This window comes from Tasmannia lanceolata, unplaced genomic scaffold (assembly GCF_043159265.1).
Source record: "Tasmannia lanceolata isolate RefF3 unplaced genomic scaffold, GAP_Taslan_0.1 ptg000020l, whole genome shotgun sequence".
In the NCBI taxonomy this organism is placed as follows: domain Eukaryota; kingdom Viridiplantae; phylum Streptophyta; class Magnoliopsida; order Canellales; family Winteraceae; genus Tasmannia; species Tasmannia lanceolata.
Genome location: NW_027518697.1, coordinates 13,717,731 through 13,742,904, shown reverse-complemented (window position 1 = coordinate 13,742,904; position 25,174 = coordinate 13,717,731). Strand labels below are relative to the sequence as shown.

At 37.5% G+C, this 25,174-nt stretch overlaps 3 protein-coding genes across 6 annotated transcripts; 2 read left to right on the top strand and 1 right to left on the bottom strand.

Annotated features, from left to right (window-relative positions):
- The first annotated feature begins 5,352 nt into the window (after positions 1-5,352).
- On the top strand, positions 5,353-10,679 carry LOC143854556 (actin). Its single transcript, XM_077364584.1, has 5 exons — positions 5,353-5,519; positions 7,050-7,119; positions 7,362-7,755; positions 9,129-9,742; positions 10,353-10,679. Exons 2-5 carry the CDS (start codon positions 7,060-7,062, stop codon positions 10,416-10,418), a joined length of 1,134 nt encoding a protein of 377 aa, XP_077220699.1. The 5' UTR covers positions 5,353-5,519; positions 7,050-7,059; the 3' UTR covers positions 10,419-10,679.
- A 3,424-nt stretch (positions 10,680-14,103) lies between these two features.
- LOC143854185 (PRLI-interacting factor) lies at positions 14,104-17,820 on the top strand. Of its 4 annotated transcripts, none has more exons than XR_013237451.1 (4): positions 14,104-15,527; positions 16,305-16,389; positions 16,467-16,568; positions 17,363-17,820. XR_013237451.1 is itself a non-coding variant. In XM_077364023.1 (2 exons), exon 1 carries the CDS (start codon positions 14,538-14,540, stop codon positions 15,504-15,506), a length of 969 nt encoding a protein of 322 aa, XP_077220138.1. In that variant the 5' UTR covers positions 14,104-14,537; the 3' UTR covers positions 15,507-15,527; positions 16,467-17,305. The 4 variants fall into 4 exon arrangements, 1 of the variants encoding a protein (XP_077220138.1); XR_013237450.1 differs by lacking the exon at positions 17,363-17,820 and adding an exon at positions 16,637-17,305; XR_013237449.1 differs by lacking the exon at positions 17,363-17,820 and having other exon boundaries at positions 16,467-17,305.
- A 2,316-nt stretch (positions 17,821-20,136) lies between these two features.
- On the bottom strand, positions 20,137-24,934 carry LOC143854221 (large ribosomal subunit protein uL16). The gene is made up of 4 exons (XM_077364075.1): positions 24,782-24,934; positions 21,200-21,701; positions 20,546-20,627; positions 20,137-20,417 (listed from the first exon to the last, which is right to left on the bottom strand). Exons 1-4 carry the CDS (start codon positions 24,789-24,791, stop codon positions 20,349-20,351), a joined length of 663 nt encoding a protein of 220 aa, XP_077220190.1. The 5' UTR covers positions 24,792-24,934; the 3' UTR covers positions 20,137-20,348.
- Positions 24,935-25,174: the final 240 nt, after the last annotated feature.

Sequence of the window (25,174 nt, the reverse complement as noted above, 5' to 3'; positions counted from 1 at the left end):
TCAGATCGGAGGGTTAGGATCATCCTATTCCATAAATGATTTTGGAAATCTCAATTTTCAGATAGATATGAACAAACAAAATTACCAATGATTGAGATGCTATCGGCCTTTTTAAAAAGCTAATGATAATGATGAAACAACAAATAATGATACGGAGAGTACTCTATTTGATGCTTTAGGGTGACAATATTGTTCTTTAAATGTTGGCTACTTATAGCGAACATAGCAACATGCAAGATGTTCCAACTCTCGAAGAAGAATGTTGTAAAGGAACAGTAATTACTCTTCGTTTCAAAGCAGCTTTGTTCGGTTTATAGGGATTCAATCCAACTGTGCATGGGCACACCAAGGGATTCCATAGTGTTACACGTATATGGTCCAAATTTTGTTTCTGCCTCTTATCTATTGTCCATTTGGGTTTTTTTTAGACCAGAGATATTCTTCTTGTGGTGTGTGGTGTGTTCATATTTATTTTTTCGTCTCTGTATATTGTCCGTTTGGGTCCTTTTTTTTTTGTAGACTACAGATATTCTTCTTGTGGTGTGGATTCTATCTCTCCGATGCATTATATCTATGAAGAATTTTGATTTTCAATGATCATTAAAAAATTCTTCTTATAGAAGGGAAGAAAACATAGAGTGAGAAGTCATTGAGTTGTAGTTCTTTGGTTTGAATTTTAGTCTTATTGGAAAGTTTGGGTTTTCATGATCATTGGAAAAAAATAAGTCATTTGCTTATAGAGAAAGAAAGAAAAACTTTATAAATCTTTCAATTCGTTGAGTTGAAGCTCTTAGGTTTGGATTTTAGTCATATTGAAGGGTTGGTTGTTGGGTGATCGAATAACTGACTAAATATGGGTAGTAGAAACTTCATCTTTTTATCGATAATGAAGAAGGACAGAAGGTTAAAAACTTCATCTTTCTGTAATTTGTTTGCTAAGATCAACACAAAACATGTTAGGTTTCTTATTTGATTTACCTTGAACACATGCAAATTGGATATGTTTGCTTATTTTCATTGATCTAAAGTCCCATTATTGTTAGTCATGTTGAAAAGTTTGGGTTATGATCTGACAGTATAGAGTTTTGGTTTCCAATAATCTTTTTCCTTCATTGGGTAAATCTATCTATGGAATGTTTTGGTTTTCCATGATCATTAAAAAATTATCATCTTATAATAGAAAGGAATAAAACTTTTCCTTCATTGGGTAAATCTATCTACGGAATGTTTTGGTTTTCAATGATCATTAAAAAATCATCATCTTATAATAGAAAGGAATAAACTTAGAGAGCATTTGTTGAGTTGAAGCTCTTTTGGTTTGGATTTTAGTCCGGTTGAAAAGTTTGGGTTTATGATGTGGCAGTATGGTGTTTAAGTTTGCAATGATCAGTAGAAAAAAAAAATCATTTCTCTAATAGAGAAAGAAAGAAAAACTTTATAATCTTCACTTCGTTGAGTTGAAGCTTTAGGTTTGGATTTTAGTCCTATTGAAGCTTTGGCTGTTGGGTGATTGATTAACTGACTAAACATGGGTAGTAGAAATTCCATATTTCTATAGAAAATGTTCATTAACCCAGGTCAAAAATCACCAAGGGAAAAAAAGAAGATATACCATGAAGCTAATATTGTAACGACTAAGTTGGAGCAGTCCCCTCTTTCCATTACTGATCATCAAGACCCATCGTGCTGTGATTCCCCCTTGGTAGATTGGCTCACATATTAGGGGTGGAACTCAGGACAATTTTCGGGAATTCGGGTTGAGATTTTACCTTAATATCGGGTCACGTTCGGATTGATTCCTATTCATTTTTTAGCATAAGCTCAACCCAACCTGACCCGACCCAAGTTGAACCCCTACCACATATTGAACCATATTTATAAATTTTATTTACAAGCACAAACTTCTTATGACACAAACAAATGTTCGCTGCCATTTAAAATCCTTGCAAAATATTATCTATAATATGACTGGATTTTTATTCTTTCATAGGCTTATTTGCAGGACATAACATCTGTAATATATGACTCCTTTAATCGAAATTGAAATGATTCAATAGGTCGTGTTTTCAATGGATTTTCTATTCAATATATATGTCCTAGGCTATGTGTTTGACATTGAGACATAGTAATAGATTTTTCTTAATTGTTCTCTTTTTAGGTTGTTGTCTGACTTATTGTCTCTGTAAAATGTTAAATTCAGGCGTTTGTTTGCTATGAAGATTTAGGTTGGAAAAGGTAGAGTTTGCAAACAGTGTTCCTCTGGACAAGAAAGTAATCCCATGGAAGCTTACCCTGCATCAAATAGGACTCGATGCTGTTCGTACTCACAAGGATTTAGTGTTTAAGGAGAAGGAAGAATATTTATCATTGGCTTGGGATATTTTTGTTGAAGATGTTGGTTACAGCCAAGGAATGAGTGATCCTTGCTCCCCGATTGTCCTTTGCAAATGCATTTTGCATCAATCACTCAAGTCATTGATCCAAAACTTCATCAGCACTTTGAGATGCTTGGTGGAGGAGACTATCTATTTGCATGCTGTATCCAAGAAGTGAGATGGATGTTCAAGGCTTGAATAAAATTTAGGTGCAGAGAGGCTCACTTTAACCTTGAGTTGGTTTTTGGATATCCTTTTTGGGCCTTCACATCCTGGTGACTATGCTGGTTCACTATGCTGCAGAACTCCAAACATATTTTATTCGTACTTCACAGTGGTTTTTTATGACATATTAATTTCTCAATGTTTTTGTTTAAAACTATGTTTAGGGTCCAATTTTGTTACCTGGAACTACTGTTCCTAATTACGGGAGTTGATGGTGAATTGTCTATGGTTGGTTGAATGGACCCTGATGCTCCATAATTTCTTTCTTAAACGTTTGTGGCTAAGTGAAGATGAACATGAGATGAATGTAAGAACTTTTTATTATGCAAATATTGACAAAAAGGTATATTTAGATTTATATTTATGATCTCAATTTTCATGAGATTAGCACAAGAGCTTTTTATAATGCAAATATTGACAAAAACATAAATTTAGATCTATATGTTATGCTTTCAATTGGTCTCGGAATTGGATGCCAAACATGTTTCTAATCTATTTGTAAATTTGGCGGTAGGTTTCTTGAGCAAATGGATATTACTCTTCTTTGAAAGAGTATGTGGAGAGGTTGGTGGCTGCTGTTTTAACAAACTTCAAATTTATTTTTCATGAATCTCTCATGTTGCCATCAGAGAGGAAAGACTTTCCCTACTGATGAAGCGTAACTTATATGGTGTGGGTTTATTTCTTGAGACTGATTGGAGACTATCAATTTGTCGAGTTTGTAAATGCAAGTATTTCTTGGTTTTGGATTTTTCGTACAAAAGTTTTACTACCTACTTATATTATTTTGTCATTGAAATTGCTACTAGCACAATGGGAAGATTATCCTCTCTTATTCGGGACCCGCAGGTTTTTCTGACGCAAATGAAGCAGAAGTCGCGGCTCTGCTTTTTGGGCTTAGATCGTTCGCGGCTAATAACCTCGGGCTATTACTTTTTGGGCTTAGATGGTTCGCAACTAATAACCTCGGGCCCCTAATAGCCGAGGGGGATTCGGCAAACACTATTGCTTGGGCATGTAATAGGAGCTGTGGTTTACGGGTGATTGCGCGCATCCGGAGGGAATTAGTCCCACTCTACAAAGTGGGGTGGGGACACCCTACTTCATCAAAAAAAAAAAAAAAAACCTATTGCATGTTAGTCCTCTATTGTAGTGATGATCAGTCATGTGTTTGTATGCTCTGTTTATTAGTGTTCTCTTGCCTTTCAAGTTGATAGATTGTTGAATGACATAGTGAAGTAAAAGTCTCATCAGAAGATAAGAAAACATTTGGAGTAGATGCAGTCGTTGCCATCTCCCTTGGAGTTCTGAAAGAAAGCCAAGTGATCCATAAAGTTTACTTCCTGAATGGAAGGAAGCAGTTGAAAAACTTGTTTCAACTTGCAATTGGAATTCATGACAAGACTGCATTGTATTTGGAGTTTCTGACAACTTTTTCTAACCCAAATGTGGAGTTTTTGTTTTTTAGGTACTTGCAGCAACATCTTTTGAATCTATTCATCTCCCGAGTCTTCACAAGGTGATTGCCTAGCCCGGCCAATGACATTGGGAAGGTGTCTGATGAAGATTGTCTAAAATAAACATGTATTTTGCAGTTTTATATAATAAAATACTTAAAGTCCCACGTGCAAGTGTTGCACGTTGACTTTTACTAGTACGGAGAAAATGTTGTGAAGGACTTCATCTTGTCAGGCTACGAGCTAGAGAGGAAACTCAACCCGGTGTCATGGAAAGATGTTTGTAGACTATAAAAAGGCTTACTTGGAATCAAAGATTAGTTGACTTAAACACGGTGGCCTTAACAAAACACATGACATGTTATCAATGGGGTTTAGAGGCATCCTAAAGACATATGACCACATTTGGTACATCATAGGGGACAACAAAAACATTGATTTTTGGACTGGTCTATGGCATCCAAATGGGCCCGTCTAAAACCAAATCTCCATTGGGTCCGTTAAACTACTCCCTTCATCCCATATGGAGGGTCATGGACCCATATGTGAAAATTGACTGCTAAAGGTGGACTTCACTTCCAAGAGTGTGTGGGTTGTCAAGAATAGTCAATACCCATAGCAAAAACAAGGTAGACCAAAAGGGCATATTCTTAAACATGTTTTCGTACTGTGGTTGGCCTTACAAGTAGGATCCAAAGATTCATATTAGAGAGAATTTATATGATGGGTGGCCGTGAAAACACGTGAAGTCTAAAAAAAGTAGGTACGGTCTGTATGGGCACAACGTAAATAGGTTGTGCCCCAAAAATCATTTCCATAGGATGATCCTAACTCTCCGATCTGTAGAAGATTCCATAAATGATTTTTGGAAATCTCCATTTTCAGATCAGTTCAGATCGGAGGGTTGGGATCATCCTATTCCATAAATGATTTTGGAAATCTCAATTTTCAGATCAGTTCAGATCGGAGGGTTAGGATCATCCAGTGGAAATGATTTTTGGGACACAACCTATTTACGTTGTGCCCATACAGATGAACAGTTTGGATCATCAAGAAAAGTGGGCCGTACCTACTTTTTTAGACTTCACGGCCACCCATCATATAAATTCTCCGTATTAGAAGCATTTAAAAGGATAGTGACATTGTCAAAGGTGGATCCCATCCGAATTGGGTCCCTAAAGACAGCCCTATAAATAAATCTCCCCTAACGACGACACATTCGGGATTCCAAACAGCTGTAGGGCCGAAACAGTCCTACAAGGCTCTTTATCCGGTTAAAGAAACCTAAACTCTCAGAAAACAGCTGGTCGCGTAATCCGCGCTTTGGAGAATGAACGGACGAGATTAGATATCGTGAATACGTAGTTCATTTCATTTAATGGGATTTTCATTTTGACACCAGAGAGAGAGAGAGAGAGAGAGAGAGAGAGCGAGCGAGCTCGAAATCTAGGGTTTCAAAACGGTATTGAACTCTCGTTTGAATATTTTCCCTTATTTATCTGTTTTATTCGAGATTTCTTGCATTGTCGTAGATCGATCCATGGAAGAACTTGCAGATCGGCTAATGTGATCGATCTGTGGTTTTTCTTTTTGTTTTTTTAGGTTTTAGAATGAAGAAGATTATTAGGGTTTATTCTTTTCTCTTTTGCTTGAAATGTCGATTAGTTAAGATCGATCTATGGAATGATGTGTGAATTGATAGTTATCATCGATCTGTTCATTTTTTCTTTTTCTGGTTATCTGAGATTTGAGGGCGAGGGTTTGGAGGAACATTTTAGGGTTTGTTGAGACGTTCTTTTTGCTTCAGTTTTTTTCTTTTTAGGGTATTTAGATGGATCTTGTTCAGCATTTGCAGTTGTGATTCATTTTAGGAAAATGCTTATTATTATTATTATTATTATTATTATTGTTATTGTTATTATTAAGTTATGGATCTGCTCCTATTGATTCGTTGAGATTCAAGGGTGATAAGGTGGGTTTGAGATGCAGTTTTTTTTTTTTTCGCATTTTAGTTTTTTCTTGCTCCATGCATTTTGATTATTATCATTTTGCAAGAAATGTTTTGGATCAAATACTGATTTCCGTGGAAGTGTAGATTTTTCAATCCTTATCTATGCTTTAGGTTTCTCTAGCCCCCTTTCATTGCATTTTGCAATCATTTTTATAGTTTTCTCATCGAATTGTTCTGGCATCAAATGTTTGCGAGGTCGATAGTAGTGGAATTAGTATTCCAATAATTTTCATTGGATTTTGTGGAACTTTATTTTTTTTTATCGAGTAATGTGTTTTTTTACTCTATTCATGATTTTGTGTCCTCCCATGAATTCTTGGGTTTGAAAGTTTTGATTTTGAATCTCATCTGCATGGTTTTTATGGAGTTTGCACATTGGATTTGCGGTCTGGATTATGGTTTAGAATTAATTGACGTGACAATTGGGTTTAAGATCTGATTAGTCAAAGTGTATGTGTTGGCATTCAAATTTGTTTTGTGGGAGTAGATGTTTATGCTTGTCTGTCTTAAGGAGATCCTCTCTTTGAACCTTTAATAGTTTTTGACATCTTTACGTTTTATCCATTACACGGTTTTCTGTTCTTTGTAACATTTTCATTATCCTATGACCTGAGTTGTTGCAACATTGGTCTGGATCATATATGTGTAGATTGGCTTGGGTAAAATGAAACTGAATCTACTGATATTGAAAACCAATTGTAGGAATTTGCTATTTCAGTGCTTGATGTTGAAAAACAAGATATTTGGGATGGGACAGTGATGCTAGGTCATATGTGATAAATTGGCAGAGGGAAAGGAAGGGATGGCAAACAACTATTTTTTTTGTGACAAGTGATCAACCAATTTCATAATAAATGATTTTTCACATTTTAATGATTTTGTGGCTAATCAAATTTGTGAGTGTAAGACCAGAAGGTATCTTTCTTAGTTTTCCTTTCATTTTCTGATTGTTGTCTTCTGAAGTTGATATTTTTATTGTAGGTGCTAGAAGATGGCAGACACCGAGGATATTCAGCCTCTTGTTTGTGATAATGGAACGGGAATGGTCAAGGTAATATTAGAACATTTTGTTACCAAGAAACAAAATTTCCTCTTGAGCCGTACTTCACCTGAGAGATGCAATATTAACCATAATGCCTAAAGCTATTTTACTTCTCTGAAAATCTATATTTTTGGATATTTTGTTAAGTTGTGACCTGTTCTGGCCCAATGATTTCACTCTAATGTAACTTCTAGGTTATAATTGGCTAAATCATCTGATTATAATCTTAAATTTGGTTCTTCTGTTTCCAGGCTGGATTTGCTGGAGATGATGCTCCTAGGGCTGTGTTTCCTAGTATTGTGGGCCGTCCACGTCACACAGGTGTGATGGTTGGCATGGGCCAAAAAGATGCATATGTTGGTGATGAAGCTCAGTCTAAGCGTGGTATTTTAACTCTGAAATACCCAATTGAGCATGGCATTGTGAGCAATTGGGATGACATGGAGAAGATCTGGCATCACACCTTCTACAATGAGCTGCGAGTGGCCCCAGAAGAACACCCAGTTCTCCTCACTGAGGCACCTCTCAACCCCAAGGCCAATCGTGAAAAGATGACCCAAATAATGTTTGAGACCTTCAATGCTCCTGCTATGTATGTTGCTATCCAGGCCGTTCTCTCCCTCTATGCCAGTGGCCGTACAACCGGTAAGCAAGTCCAATATTTTTTCTTGTATTGATCTCTCTATTCTAATGCTACGACAGTTATTCAGCACTGTGAAAGTTGGATCCTTTTCCATTCATATATAAAACAACTGTTGTGACAAAAATCCTTTTCTACCATTTTCTAGCTGCTTAAACCTTTGGAAAGTATTGGTAAATCATGTCATTTGAAAATTATGTTGCACTCAATTAATTTTCTCTATATTGTAATTCATTTATGTAAAGAAAAAGATTTGTTGACTATTTTTTTATACTGCATAACAATAATTGTTCTTGCAAAGCTCAGTGATGAGAAAAGCAGACGGGCGGTCAGAACCTGATGCCATGCTGAACGTCTGCAAATTTCCGCGTGGAATATCTTAGAGTTCAAATTTGTTGGAATCTTTCAAAAAAAGAAAATGTTCTTGCAAAGAGGGAAATTGCTCTGGTTTATGTGTTCGGACATGATTTATTAATCATTCTTCATTTTCTTGTTATTATTTGTTTATACTATTTGCATAGTTATATAATATATAGTACATTCTCTAATTTATATGTAACTTACTGATGTTAATGTACAACTTTCTACCTTCAGAATATTAACAAACGGACATGTCAATAGGTTAGTTTTCCATAGGTCTCTGTGGCTGAATTGTTTGATTATTTAGACAAATTATGTACACCTGTTCAAGTTACCCACACTATGGATATCTTGATGTCTTGGGTCTGTGACAATATAATCTGTCTTGGGTCTGTGACAATATAATCTGTCGGTCATATTATCAACTCTACTTTGTATAGTGTCTGAAGTCTAGAATTGGCTACTTATTAGTAACATTTTAGAGATTACTAGCAGAGGGGCCACCAAGACTTCTGTCTCTAGATTTTGACAAATGCCAAGGGGCCGTTTGGACACGTGGATTTTAGAATCTTGGATTTCCTCAAAATCCTGGATAGGAGATCAGAGAAGGAGACTGTCCGTTGTTTTCTAATTTCTTGACCTTCTTTACGTGAGCGAGAGAGAAGGAGATCATCCAATTTTTCCTGCTTTTAGAAATCTCAGGATGGGGGAGAAATTTCTAAAACCTGGATTTCTTACTTAAAATCTAGGATAATGGATTGTAAAATCCAGAATTTTACACTGCTTTCAGACTAAAACCTGGATTCTAAAATCCACGTATCCAAACGGCCCCTAAGTGTACTCTTGCCATGTATTTCTGGTTGCTAAGTGTATTCTTTCCTTCCATTTCTGGTTGTTGAACTTTTTCATGGATATAGAGCTGTTGCAATGCCAGATAATGTTCATTTTGCAGGCTCTTCCCCATTTGTAATTTGCTCATTTCCTTAATAAAGTTGTATGCATATTTGTGCCTTTGTAGGTATTGTGCTGGACTCTGGGGATGGTGTCAGTCACACAGTCCCCATTTATGAAGGGTATGCCCTCCCACATGCAATTCTGCGTCTCGACCTCGCAGGTCGTGATCTGACCGATGCTCTTATGAAAATCTTAACTGAGCGCGGCTACTCTTTCACCACCACCGCCGAGCGCGAAATTGTAAGAGACATGAAGGAGAAGCTGGCCTATATTGCCCTTGATTACGAGCAGGAGCTGGAAACATCCAAGACCTCTTCTTCAGTGGAGAAGAGCTATGAGCTGCCCGACGGGCAGGTGATCACCATCGGGGCTGAGCGTTTCCGATGCCCGGAGGTTCTATTCCAACCATCAATGATTGGGATGGAGGCTGCAGGCATTCATGAGACTACATACAATTCCATCATGAAGTGTGATGTGGATATTAGGAAGGATTTATATGGGAACATTGTTCTTAGTGGTGGATCCACCATGTTCCCTGGTATTGCTGATAGGATGAGCAAGGAGATCACGGCATTGGCACCAAGCAGCATGAAGATCAAGGTTGTGGCTCCCCCTGAGAGGAAGTACAGCGTTTGGATTGGAGGCTCCATCCTGGCATCCCTCAGCACTTTCCAGCAGGTGCTGCCCTTGTCAACTTAAAGCTTGTTCTTTCATCTGCCCTTGTCACATATTGCACCCTCCCTATTTGCAAATAAATAATAGACCTGTTTGCAAATACATAATAGATTCTGCATTTGCAAAATGATAGGATTGTGCATGGTTTCCCCCTAGATTCTAACTGGTAGCCACATAAAACAACAAAACATTAGAAACATTTCCCCAGTATTCCTTGCCTAGCTATACAAAGAACATCCTTCAAGAGGACTCATGTTTTTGCACCGGCTTGAAAGGGTTGCAGGAATATTGATATATTCTACCTCGTTTACTTTTCAAAAAAAAATTTACTCTACCTTGTCTAACCAGAAACAATTAAAGCAGTGTTCAGATATAACACAGCATCACAATCCTTCTTATGGCGGATGAAAAGAAATGAATTCCTTTTAAATGCACATGCTTGCCACTGTGGGACATGGCTTGTGAATGTGATTTTCCAGTCAAGGGATAGCTATTTTTCTATCAGTTCACAGTTTTTGCGTTAGTGATACTTCTTTCTTTCTTTTCTTTTACTTGTTGAATACCTTGAAACAATTTCACTCGTTAATCTGAGGAGGTTTTGTATATCTTGCAGATGTGGATTGCAAAGGCAGAGTATGACGAGTCTGGTCCATCAATCGTTCACAGGAAATGCTTTTAAATCATGCTAGGTGAGAAGTACGCTAGTTTACATCTTGAAATGAGACCAATTGGTTTCTTTTTTATCTTTCTTTTTTTAAGTTCATTTATGTTGGACAATTACCTTGAAGTCCTCGAAGCGCCAAATACCCCTACCCATTTTTTCATTATTATTCTTCAAAAGTCATGGACCTGTGTAATCTGAGGGGCAGCTTATTAATACTGCTTTTGGTTTGGTGTTTCTGTTTTTAATGGAAATCAATAAGAATGTCTGTTGCATGTTTGAACTAATCTTAGGCCACGTTTGGATACCTCATGTTTTTGTATTTGGATTTGGATTTGAGTGTTGGATACAAAATACATCAATCATCCTGATGCTCATGTTGTATGAGAGAGAGGGAGAGAGGGCGGGAAGGAGGGATGCCTCGCTGCTGCTGCTGCAACAAGGTCAAGAAGCAGAGAGGGTGAAGGTAATTGCCCCAAATATTGATTTCCAAATAATGTCTTGCAGAACAGATTTGAAAATCAGATTTTTTCTTTTCCATTGTTGTAGCTGATTTGGAAATCTAAGGATCTGATGCAGTTCCAAATCTCAACTGCTAATGTGAGAAATCCAAATCTAAATCTTGTGGGTATCCAAACGTGTCGTCATTGTGTTTTTCACGACAGTACTAGCTTAATGATTGATTATCAGCAAACAAGTATTCTTGGAATATTAAAAAAGGTTTTCCAAGGTCACAGCTGAGCCTTATGGCCATTGTGGAGAGTCAAGCCGAACGTTTGGAGGTGGTGTTTTAGTTTCGTAGTACTTGAAGTTGAATCCTTTCTCAAAAAAGCATAAGATCATCAGCAAAGAGAACGTGAGTAATAGAGAGATTAACTTTTTTTCGTGAAAGGAGTTCATATTTGGCTTTTTTGCTCCGCTTCACCCAACACGATGGAAAGCATTTCCTTCGCAATGCAGAAGATGAACGGGACAACGGGTCACCCTGTCTGAGACCATTTGAGAAGGAGAAGTAATTGAATGGGGCTCCGTTGAAGAGATTGAAAAGAAAGGTTTGTTGGGGAAATATGATTTTGTTGGTGGTGATTTACTTCAAGGCGCGATATCGCTTTCCTTAAGACAAAATTTGCCCCCACCAGTAATGTGCAAAGGGGATCCGCGAACTGCCTCCATAATACAATGAAGCCTAGTAGGAATCTCCTACTAATGTTTGACAACCCCTCACACAAGCGGAGTCAAATCCGAAACACCCTCTAAGAGTTTCAAGCCTTAGAGAACGTTCCAGTTACTGTTTATGCATAATAACAGTCATGAGAACCCAAAAAATAATGAAACTAGAAGTAAAAATGTGAATGGGGGTCTTTGAAAGAAGGTAGAAGAGTTATGAAATTCTCAGATTAAATGGGTGTATTTTTCATATGTCTATTGAAATAGCAGAAATCTGCTTTATTTATAGAGCCTCTTGTGTCTTTTTAGTGTGAAAAGCACTTCTACAGGGCAGCTTTCCAGATCGACTTGAAATCTGATCGATAGATTGCGCCCATCCACAATTCAATGGTCCAGGTCGATATTGGAGTGATTGTTGGTTGTGTAAAACCCCTGTCCCCTCGCTATAGCTACTAGATCGTGACAAATCATCATTCCACGGCTCGAATCACACTCAATCGGCTTTTGATCGTCTGCATTCCCTTATTTAAAAAAATGTCTTTTTCTAGGATAATATCGTAAGGAATTCCAAAAGTTACTCTTTCCAAATTACATGGCACGTTTCCTAATGCCTTAATCAATAAATTATCGATATTTATATTGTTCCGTTCCCGTCTCAAACACGTTTCATATTCCTAAGCAAGAGTCAAAACCTAAACAACACTTTTCTTTCTCTCTATATCAACGGATACGCCCCGTGCATCGCACGGGACTGCAACTAGTTTTCACTAAAACTAAAGATTTTGAATATCCAAAATCTCTAACATGGTTTACCGATGCAATTTCGAATCCATCCACACCATACTTCATCAAAAAACCTGGTCTTTACTCTTTTCATGAAATGAATGAGGGCTTCCCAATTAACATTCGTCAAAAGCTTTGAGCAAGTCCACCTTGATACTATCAGTTTTTATCCTTGTAGATGGAAGCTATGGAGAACACGGGTAAGAAGGACATTTTTCCGAATAAGCCGACCTTGATTGAAAGTTGATTGCGCCAAGCTTATGATCTTGTCCATTACTTTTTTCAGCTTATTTGCCAAAATCTTTGCAATGATTTTATACAAAAATAAATTACAAAGGGAGATTAGCATGTACATCTGAGGAGTGGAGGCCTTGCTGTTATATGGAGTGAGTGCTATGAATGATTTTTTCCATGGAATTTTTTCCAAAATTGAAATTTTTTCTTATTTCCTTGGAAAATTGCAACCCCACAGACCCATGACTTTTTTCATAATTTTCTATTTCCTAGATCCAAATTGTATTTTCAATCAATAAATATTCCATGGAAAAAATTCCAGTGTCAGGTGAATGATTTTTCCAAGAATAAATTTCGCCGCAACCCACACAATCCTTCGATATTTATCAATAAATCATTAATCCATGGAACATATTCTAACTAGTAATTGGGAATCATGATTTAACTTAAAAGTTTTAAAAAAATAATTCGAACAAGTTCATAAACAGTGCCTTTAAAAGCATGTTGTTTTCCATAAATAAATTCTACATTCAATTTTAAATAAATATATTAGTGACTTTAATTGTCCGATTAAATGCATTTTATCCATTAGATGCAGATCAATGGTCAGGATTACTCAATCAGAATTCTCCTTGAATGATTGTATATAACAGATGGGATCTTGTAAGTGGACGGTCCAGATCAACAGAGTGGGACCCATTATGTAATAGTTAAGTGCAACCTTCCTTTTCCTTTCCCACAGTTGTTGATAATCTTGCTCAATAAGAAAACTTTTTGGCTACTGATATTCGCAACCCATGTTCTTATAATTGTACTAACTCACCTTAGCTTTTAGGGAAAAATACACTTAGACCCCCTGTGGTTTCTGACACAGTCAACTTAACCCCTAATGTTTAAAAAGTTACAAGTAGACTCCGTGTGGTTTCAATTTGTGTAAGGTAGACCCCCTCAGTAGACCCCCTGTGGCCCACTGTGTTTTTGGTAGTATTTGGATTCGGATATGGGCCTACATTGTTTGGATGATCCAAAGCGTTCATTTGATGGGCCATGACAGAGGTAGGGTGTGCTCAAAAAATCAGCTCCATAGGATCATCCTAACCATTCAATCTATGGACGAACCGTCAACTGAAGGAGGGGGGGCTACCTTATACAAATTGAAACCACAGGGGATGTACTTGTAACTTTTTAAACATTAGGGGTTAAGTTGAATGTGTTAGAAACCATAGGGGTCTAAGTGTATTTTTCCCTATCTTTTATTACCCAAAAAGCTCTCAAATCCTATTAAAATAGAAAAGACGAAGTGAATTAGTGCACTTATCAAAACATGGTACTGCCAATATCTTAAGAGTTAAGACTATGGTTTAGGTCTGTAGGAGCTTCTGGAATAAAAAGAAGAAACGCTGATAAAGTATTAAAAAAGGAGTCTGTGAAATCTATTAATAGATCTCATCCCTTCAATAACAAATCAAAATCCAACCGTCCGTTCTATACCCTCCTTCTATAAAAGCCCACCTTGGGGTTCTGAAAATGTCCCAAAACCGTTTCTCAAGATTTCGTTCCTCTGCGCGCGCGTGAGAGAAAAAGAGAGGGTTTTTTTTTACTGATTTCAAAGTGAAAACTAGATCAGATCTACATCGAAATTAGGGTTTCGTTTTTTCTTGTAATTCAATCTCTTAATTTCAGTTCAAAGCGTGGGATTTAGGGCTTTAATTTCTAGGGTTTTTTCTTGAGAGAGAGAGAGAGAGAGAGAAAGTTTTTTGTTTTTTTTTTCGAATTTCTCTTACCCCTTTTCAAATTGAAACTAGATCTACATCGAAAATTAGGGTTTCTGCTTTTCTTGTTTTTTTAATTCTCTTCATTTCAGAGCAAATCTTGGGATTTAGGGCTTTTAGGGTTTCATTTCTAGGGTTTTTCTTGGTTTCCTTTTTTCTAGGGTTTTGTTCTTCCTTTCAAATGACGAATCGAAATTACGGAATCTGGCCACCGATTTCACAGCCAGAAGATGCCATTATTTTTCAAAATCTGCCTCGACAGGTTTTCCCCGGTAACAAACCGGAAGATTCCTTATCTTTCGGTAAAAACCCTAACCCTCGCCCTGTTTTTGCCTCTTCAAACCCTAATCGTATCAATTGGAAGGGCAAAAAAGCCGCTGATAAACGGCGAAAGGACAAGCTGGCAGTGGCCGGAGGGTACAAACCGCCAGCTGGCGGTGGCCCCACCGGCTACAAACCCCCAACCCTAAACGAATTACAGTACCAAAATCGTATGAAGGCTAGGCGATTTTACCCTAAGAAAAAGTTCAATAGATTTGCCCCATTCGCACCACGAAATACTACTTCTTTCATAATTAGGGCGAAAAAATCAGGGGGAATTACTGATCTCGTTTCTCCTTGTCCAGTTACCCCTGCGATTTTACCGACGCCGAATTTTTCCCCTTCGCGCGAGGTTTTGGTAGATATGGCAAAAGAGGAATGGGGGGTTGATGGGTATGGGACAATGAAGGGTTTAATTAGGCTTCGATCGCCAGGTCATGAGGTTCGTGATGAGGAAGATGAATATGATGGGTCGAGCGACAGTGATGTGGAGGAGCATGTTGAGGTGGAGAGGAGATTGGATCATGATTTGAGTAGGTTTGAGATGGTTTGCCCTAATTTTTCTGATGAACACGCGAATTTGTTGGAGAATAGGGTTGATGATCAGGATACACATATAGCCCAGTTGGAGGAAGAGAATTTGACGCTGAAGGAGAGGCTGTTCTTGATGGATAGGGAAATGACGGACTTGAGGAGGAGATTGCAGTGTTTGGAGACTGAAAATTTGGTGAAAGATGAGAATAATGATGAGGGGTCGGAGAACGAAGGTGTTGGGGATGTTTGCTCGGAGAAGAGTGTCGGTGACTGTTCACCTTCGCGGGTGGACTGATCATCGTTGCCACTTGGAGAAGTGAGTCGTTTTTGTTGTATATATTTGGAAATTTCTGGACATATGGCTTTGATGTCTGAAACTTTTGGGTTGCTGTTTTAGTATAGTTGTATTAATTTCCTCTTTTTTGTTATGTTTTCTGAACTTTAATGCCATAAGACTTCTAACCTAAGCTAAGGGACATGCTGTTCTGTGTAATTGGTTTTATTCATTAGCTTAGGTGTTGGATTTGATATGGGTTTTAGGTTCATGTTTGGCATTGCTGGTATTTCATCTAATGTTCATTTGATGTTTGAAGATTATGTGTAACATAATTTCTGGATGCCTGGTTTGTTAGCATTTGATCAGTTAATTGATTAAGAATCGATTACATGTTGATTGAATTTGGGATGGGATTGTATTAACATTATACTCTTGTCCTTAGTAAAGTAGAATTTTATATGGGCTTCTGAGGATCATGTTAATTGATTAAGAATCAATTATATATTGATTGAATTTGGGATGGGACTGTATTAACATTATATTCTTCTCCTTATCAAAGTAGAATTTTTTATGGGCTTCTGATGATCATGTTTATCATGTTCTTTAGTCTGATCTTTGAAATTTATGTATAATTCCAGATTAGTGGTAATTTAGCCATTAGTCTTGTATATTCTTTGACAGGAGAAGGCTTTACTGTGTTGATTGAATTGGAACGGGGGACTGTTAGATTGTCAAATGCATTCAAATTTGACATTTATATGCCTATTGTGAATAACTGCTAAATTGTAGAATGAGAGACTGATTTGTTCCTTTTAGATCTGCAAGTCTCGGAAAAGTTGAATGGGGGAGCAGTACTTTTTTCTGATCTTCCTACCATTGCAAGCATGCGCAAAGAAGTGAGGTTGTTGGAAATCAAGGCAATTGCTTAAAACCATTTTAAACTCATCCTCTCTACATTCTGATCTTCTTACACTGCAGGTTGGCTCGAAAGGTGTGGTGCAGCATTCTTAGTAGATTTGGCCTATCTTGAGTTTTGCCGACCTTTGGAGTGTTGGTCTTTTGTCCCTTGGAGGAAGAAAGGTAAATTACTTTGAAATTTGATTTTGCTAGCCACCATCTGGGTCATCATGGAAGAAAGGGATGTGCAGGTTTTTAAGGCTTTATAAAGGGACTGCTGCTTAGCTTTAGGTTTGTCTCAGCCTATGACCTATGGCATGGTTGGAGAAAGATGTTACAATGGTGAAGTAGGCAGCCATCCCAGCCCCTTAATGGGAGCCTCCCGGCCTTATTGAAATTTAACTTTGATGGGTTTAGGTGTGGTAACCTTGAGCCCTCAGTATTAGGAGTGCTTAGAGATGAGCGCGGAATGACGAGTTGGGTCTTTTTCTGGTCCAATTGGGATAACTTTCTCTAGTGAGACGAAGGTTATACAGATCTACCTTTGACCATCTAGTAGTAGGGGAAGATTCTCACAACATCTTAAGGTGGCTGAAGGGGACCTACTCCCTCTCATGATGATTCGCTCATTGGCCCAATGAGATCTAGGAGCGAGTGGGAAACTCCTCGATTACTTATCATGTAAGAAGAGTGGCAAACAGCGAGGCGGACATGTTGGCTGGAGATGGAGTAGCCAGAGACAGGATAGAGTTTTTTTTACTTCCTCCCTCCATGAGGGTTATGACCACTTTGTATTTGTCTTTATTCTTAGTCTTTATCTTTCCTTTCCTTCCATTTGTAGCAACCATCACGGTCCCAGTGTTCTCCCCCTATTCTTTCTTATTAATAAAATTTTTCATCATAGTTCAACTAAAAAAAAACCATACGAAATTCTTAATGGTGCAATGCTATATGCATCTCTAATTTTTCTGCAGCAGGTGGGATGTTGCAGGATTTTGAAACCATGGGATAGAAAGACCCAATCGAGGTTTGGTGCTTAAAACCAGCACAACCGGAGCAGCGGTTGGATTTTGAACCCATGGAGACCCAATTGAGGTTTGGTGCTGAAAAGATGAGTATTGGAACCTCTCCTGCCTGGCTGCAATTGACATGATACTGAAAGCCTTGTTGAACTCAAATACTTGTTTGTGTCCGTCTTACGAAAGTATCTGGACTTGCAAGCTTGTTTTCTGGAAGCTTCAAGAAAAGGATTCTCTTGTTTCTAGTCCCATGATTTAAAAATTTCTGCTGACCCTTTCAATCATCAGAGGAGGTGCTCAGATTCTTCAAACTGCCAACATTTTTTTAGTCTCTGAAGGTTTTGTTCACTCTCTTTTTGGATAAGAAGGCTTTCCAAATAATCAAAATGAAATATCAAATATATTTTTCTTCCACATCCAATAAAGAAGAAAAACCCCAGCTCATACAGGGACTCGGCTCGGCTATTTATCGTCATATCAATGATTAATTCTTTGAGGGATGACTCTTCTTACAGTGATCTTGTTGACAGTGCCATTTCTTACTTCTTTCTCAAGAAAGCTTATTTAATGTCGTATTATCGTTCCGCACCAGAGTTTCTTACGCACACAGATAGAAGAGAACCCAGACTCAGAGAAACTTAGCATACTCATGCTCGGGTTGGGTTAGGGTTGAGGCCTTGGCAACCCGACCCAAACCCAACCTTCGTCCTCTAATTTTATCTTGATTTTCTTTGGGTTGTGTTTTTTTTATTGTATTATTCTGTTTGGCCCATGTGAACCCGAACCCAGCTACACCCAATTTCGGGTTAGATGGTAGCGTAAATAGAAAAATGGAATCTTCTGCGGATTCTTCTTTTGGCTGAAAAGTGCAAGAGCTTTATTTCTCCACCAATCAATTAGGAGGGGTCGATGTAAATTTGTAAATGTTTGTTTTTCTTTGTAAATTGAGAATTTTTTTAAAAAATACCCTGCAAAGAAATAATAAATAAACGTCTAAATGATGTCTGATTTGGTCTCCATGTGTTTCAATTCAAAGAGGGGACTCCCCTTCCTGGTGATCCAACCATTCATCCACCTTGTTTACCACCTCAGGCTGTAAAAGAAATGACTAGGTGCATGTCATGCAATACGTAATGCCAATATATGTTAGGTTTTGGTCTTCTTCCTTGAAATGTGAGACTGGTTTTGTGATTCAAAGTTCAGAGATTTGAACACATGTTCTTTTATTTATGTTATTTGTTTGACTTGTTTCTTCCATTTCCCTCCTTTTAAGTCAAAAGTATCCCATAGTTTGAAATAAGTAACTAGAATTTTGTTAGTAAAAATCATTTAAAAGATAAGATCGAAAGAAAAGGTACTAAAAGTGCACAAGGCTAATGGGATGTTTAGACCCTGTTTGTTCTGGGCTTAGAGAATCGATTGAAATACAAAATTGATTATTGGACTCGAAATTGTGAGAAGATTATTGAGATTACCATCTTATTTCTACACAAGTAATATCCCTTGAAAGACTCGCGGTAGTAACTTCTGCACTTCATAGCCTGTTTGTTGCAGATTTTGACAAGCGATGGTGACTGGTGAGGGCCTAACTGATTATTGGCCCACGCAATTAACTTCTCCATTTCATAGCCCGATAAATTCTGACATCCGATTGTGTAATTAAACGCATTATTGGACTCAAAATTACATTTAATTCTGAGTCCAATAATCAGTTTGGGACTCAAATTGGTTATCACCAATGTTTTAAATTTCGGTAGAAATGCCAAGGTGACGACCGAAATTGAAACATTCCGAAACCGAAATTATTAGAAATTACAGAAATTTCGGTGAAATATTTGATAAAATATTATTTTTTTATCCTTTACAGAATCTCAGGGAGAAAAATATGGGATTTCGGTATCTTCTACCCAAATTTTGGGATTTCAGCTGAAATTTCAGTTTTGGCGAGGACCGAAATTATAGCCGAAAACGAAATTTAAAACCTTTGTTGTCACAACCACAGTTAGCAAAACGTAATTCGCCAAAAAAAACATGACGGCAAAAATTCAAGTTTAATACGGTACTGGTTAAAAAAAACGTAGTCAAAAAAACAGAAACACAAGATAATGAGTTTAGAATTTTGTCATTTACAAAATATGCTGAAACCATGCGTGCATAAATTGAATGGCATGATTAGCAAACACACTTGCCTTGTTTTCATATGGTGTCTGCAATTACATCCACAGAAAACTCAGTAGAGCCCAAATTAATAGATGATCCAAGCCGTTTCATTTGTTGGGCACCAACTTAAATCTGTAGATTTTTCAAACAGAAAAAAATGCACTGTATTTTTCATGGCAGTCTATTTAAGTTTGAGCCAAACAACTGAACAATCTAGATCATCCAATAAAATCACAAAGGGGCCATTTGGATACTTGGATTTTAGAATCTTGGATTTCCTCAAAATCCTAGATGGGAGACAAGAGAAGGAGACCATCCATTGCTTTCCAATTTCTTGCCCTTTCCGTAGAACATAAGAGTAGGAGATCGTCCCGTGTTTCCAAGTTTCAGAAATCCCAGGTTGGGGGACAGATTTCTAAAACCTGGATTTCTCACTTAAAATCCGGGATAATGAGGATAATGCATTGTAAAATCCAGAATTTTACACCACTTTTAAACTAAAACCTGGATTCTAAAATCCATGTATCCAAACAGCCCAAAAATATATTAGTTCCTATATAAGCCCTTGCAAGTCACAAAATCAACAGATAGCACTTCTTTAAGCAGACCATCAAGTAGGAACAGTGGTGAGTACTAAATAAGAAGTTCCACAGAATGTATATAGCGATTAAAGTGCAATCCCAAATAACACAAAAATAGATGTAAGAGGTCTAAACATGGAGTTGAAAGCAAAGGAGTCCTGCATTGCTGGCACATAACAAAAACAAAAAGGTTGGAAATGATTTTACGCAACTGCATCTAAAAAGGCTCTTCCTGGCTGACGTGCTGCGAGTGGCCCATGGCAACTGAGAAGCTGCATCCAGAATCAAGTAGTCGTCAGAATTTTACAAGCAAAAGGAATTTCTAGAGTGAAAAAAAATCATAAACAGAAATCATAGGGAGCAGAGTGGGAAAAAAAATAACACTGTAAAGAGAACAAACCTTGGCATTCACTCCATCGGGTTGGATACGGTTCTCGTCCTTCCATTTCAGATAATCGTTACGGTTATATTTAGTAAAACCCCTGAAAGGAAAGGAAAGCATAAGACAGTGAGGTTTAGCAATGTTCAAGGTGACTTATAACACAAAGGAAAATTACACCAAGATTTGACATCCCACAATTTATCCAATAATTTCTGAGTAATCTAATCATCGAGACATGAAAATTTCAATTCTTCGAATAAATTTCATTTTCCACAAAAGCATGTCACAGTCAAATTGATAATGATTGGATTGAGCTAAGTTGCTCTTATCAATGATATTAACGTTTAAAAATCACTCTGGGTCTACTAGAAACTCAGCCAAATCAAACTCGGTTTGATTGGCTTTCCCAGATGTTGAAATCCATCATCTCATCTTATTTTATAAAGATTTGGAAAAGCTAGTTAACAGCTCTGCAATAAATTTGTAAAATGGTTTTTTCATTCACTGGCGTGAAATCCAATATCAAAATACCAGTTCCAAATTGTATCCGGGTTCTTGCACATTCGACAATGGCATTATGTGTCCAAAAATTCCACATGTTTTGCTTAAGAATACCCATATATTTAATTTGAAGAATGCAGTTTCATAATGGGGTAGAATTGTTTAACATACCATTTCCTGCTGACAATGATCTTTTGGCGGCCAGGAAACTTGAACTTGGCCCGACGAAGGGCTTCCTGAGCATGAACACCATTGTTATCCTTGCAGCGAACAGATAGGAGAACCTGACCAATGCTCACCCTCGCACAGGTCCCTTGAGGCTTTCCGAATGCTCCCCTCATTCCGGTCTGGAGCCTATCAGCTCCGGCACACGACAACATCTTGTTGATTCGGAGAACATGGAATGGATGAACCCTAACCCTCAAGTGGAAGGCATCCTTTCCAGCAAACTTTGTCATATATTTGTTGCAAGCAATACGGGCAGCCTCCAGAGCCTCACTTGAGACATTCTCCTTCTCCCAACTCACCAGGTGGACGCAGTACGGGAACTCATCTACTCCCTTCCTTTTCATCCCCACGTCATAGATCCTAATTTTTGGGTCGGGGACACCACGGCAGTACCTGGATTTTGGGTACGGCTTGTTCTTAATCTGGCGGTAGCATCTTGCAGGTCCTGCAATTAAAAGGAAAATCAAACGGCATAAAAACATATATTATACCCTTCAAAAAAAATTATATCATGTCAGGAGCAGCAAATTACTGTTTACATAAGTTCTACATGAAATAAAGAGTGATCGGTTAAATGTACATTGAGGGAGCCAGAAGTATTTACTTCTATGATTTGTGGACACGGACACGTGTCGAGTGTCGACACGGCAAACCCCCAAACTTTAGAAACGGAGACACGGCTAAAATAGAAAGTACATGTAATCATGAAATAAAGAGTGATCAGTTAACTGTACATTGAGGGAGCCAGAAGTATTTACTTCTATGATTTGTGGACACGGACACGTGTCGAGTGTCGACACGGAGTGTCGGACACGGCAAACCCCCAAACTTTAGAAACGGGGACACGGCTAAAATAGAAAGTACATGTAATCATGATTTGTGGATATGGATTCGTGTGTCCAGTTTCGACATGGATACAAGTTGCCTAAATGAGGTAAACACAATATTCAATAAAAAAACAGAATGTCACACTTCACACGGTACAAAAACATGTCCACACACCCATATTAACTCTAACACTTCCAGCAATACAAGTAAAAGTGTCCAAAGGAGTGTCGACACGTGAAGAGTGAGGACACGCATGTCGTGTCGGACATGGCAGGACACGTGAGTCGGCAATAAATTCGAAGTGTCAGCCAAATCATAGATTTAGTATTGTTCAAAAACAGGATCACTTTGGATTATAAACTTTACAGTTGGAATGAAATCATAAAACAGAATTGTAAATGGTAAGAGTGATGAATTTTTTACGAATACTCGCATAAATATCAAAAAACTAAGAAATGAAGAAAGATTAAGGATAAAGTGAACTTTTAAAATGATATAAATCAGATTCATATTATAACATTGGACTGTAAAAATTTATGAGGTGTATAATTTAATAGATGCGTGGAACTTGAGTGGAAAACTGTCAGGGAGCTGGTCAACAATGAGGAGCTCATCTCCATAACCACCCATTGGTGACTATCTACAATGCCTTTTTTTTTCTTTTTTTCTTTTTTCTTTTTAAATGGTAACTATCTACAATGCCTTACTGCTCCAAAAAGGAAACTGATATTTCCACCGTTGTGGGTTTGGCTTTCCAAACTCTATTCATCTAGGAAAATTTGCTAACGGTTGTTACAATTCCGAATGCGTATCACAAATCAATGAAAAAAGATTGAGGGTCGGAAATAAGAGAATGCAAACATAAGCCCCTCAAAGATATCATACTTCTAAAATTTGTCACACATTTTAGAAGTAAAAATTACAAGATGTTCTAAAATTTGTCACACATTTTAGAAGTAAAAATTACAAGATGGAGCTGATTCAGTAAAAATAACCAAAATTTCTATAATTACATTTTATAAAGTGTACAAGTGGTTGACAACCTCCATCCAATAGCCAGTATCTAGTTTCTACTGCACTCATATCTAAATGATTAATAAGCATTAATTACATTCAATTGGTTCTTCAAGTTCAAACATGTGCATATGTTAGCACACAATAATACATAAAATCAAAAGACATAGCATATAATGATTTTGTGTGCACTTGGGAAGACTGCAACCCGAATCAAATATAAACATGTCATTTTCTGCTGTAAACGAGCAACATAACATGGAATATGATGATTAGTTCTACCTTGCTCAACAAAACCAAATTATATTGATAAGCCCAGCTTAACATGCATATAACAACTTATACCGTGTTACCAACAGATTGAAAGATGGCTTCCAACATAAAATTTAGTAAGTAATAGCTATAGCTAACTTGCTTGCAAAGAACTAAATTTTATTGAAAAGCCTAATTAATCCATGCCATCTCCCCGACTAGAAGATAGCTTCCAGAACAATTTACGTTGAGTGATCCTACTTGTTTTCTTGTATTGCTAAAGATCCATTAAGAGTAGAGTATGTGAATGACTACATCCACACCCAGTTTTTCTCTTGATTATTATTCATTACTTTTGTAACATAAACACGCCAATTTCAGTTCTTGCATTTGGCAATCAAAAGTATTTTTTATTTGCAAACTTAGTCTTGAGGTAAGATTTGAAACAAGAAAAATTCACTGTTTCCTTATTTAAGATAGCATCAGGTTTTTGATAATACAAAAATACTTTTGCTCAATCCATGCCAAACCCACCATAATATCTCAACAACATGATTCAAATGTGGATCGTGGAACTGGATTTACACGAGAGAAAAAAATCGTTGTTTCGTTTGCTTTTTTAACTCACCTTACAACTTTTAAGCGGCTGTATTTGAATGTAGAATATGGGCATTTGACAAAAATGTACAGAATATACCATGTTTGCAATTTTTCTAGAACCAGGGAATGTGGAACTGGGCATGTATTCAGACCAAATAAACTAAACATACAGTAACAAGGAAAGCCTTTCCATAACAATTAATCTTTTCGACCTAGTCATAGGGTTCCGATAAGAGTCTCATCCATCAATAAACAAGCAGAAACCCACAAAAAAAATAGGATGCTTGCTATCGCCAAATAGGGCTCTCATAAACCAATATTCACGGTATATAGATTTCTCATACTTCAGCCTCATAATTAGCTCAATACAGCAGGTTAAACATTAGACGCTACAATTTAGGCCCTGTTCGTTTTAGATTGTGGGGACCGATTGTGAGTCCCAATACCGATTATTGAACTCACAATCGGTTCCCACAATCTAAAACGAACAGGGCCTCAGTTCATGAAATCCAACAGTAATAAACTACATAATCATTTCCTGAATCGATATCAACAAAAATTATAAAACCCAAGCATCGTAAACTAATTAAATATATAGAGAAATCTATGCGTTTTCTCCCTTATAGTAGATTAAACGACAACAACAAACAATCCAATCACGGAGAGATCGATATTCCAAATAGAAACTGTTCGAAGATTAGGACAAACCAAAACAAGTTAAAAAAAAAGCCCTACTCTGACGAAATCTTTCATATCTAACCGGTAAAACAAACGATTTGAAAGACGAAGAAGATCTACATAATACGAGATTAAAAAGATGGAGTTACATACTTCTACCCATGGCGTTCTTCTTGTGGAGGCTGGTTAGGGTTTTGGAACAGAGAAAAAGGAACCCAAGATGATAGAAGGAGGCGTGGCTTATATAGTAAGAGAGAGACGGTTTATTTGGGAAGCCCTAATTTGAGCCCACCTCAATTTGACCACGGAGGAATGATCTCATGGAATGCGAACGTCGAGGAGTAATTTTCAATCCCGACCGTTCAAATGGTGGGCCCTACTTTGACCATATAAAATCGGACCATCGTAAAGCTGATTCGTTTCTATATAGAGGAAAGTGAAGCTACACCGCCGGGTAGCTAACTTAGCTACACCGCCGGCTTAAAATACAATGGGCCCACATTGTTTTGGTGATCCAAACCATTCATTTGATTGGCCCTCACATAG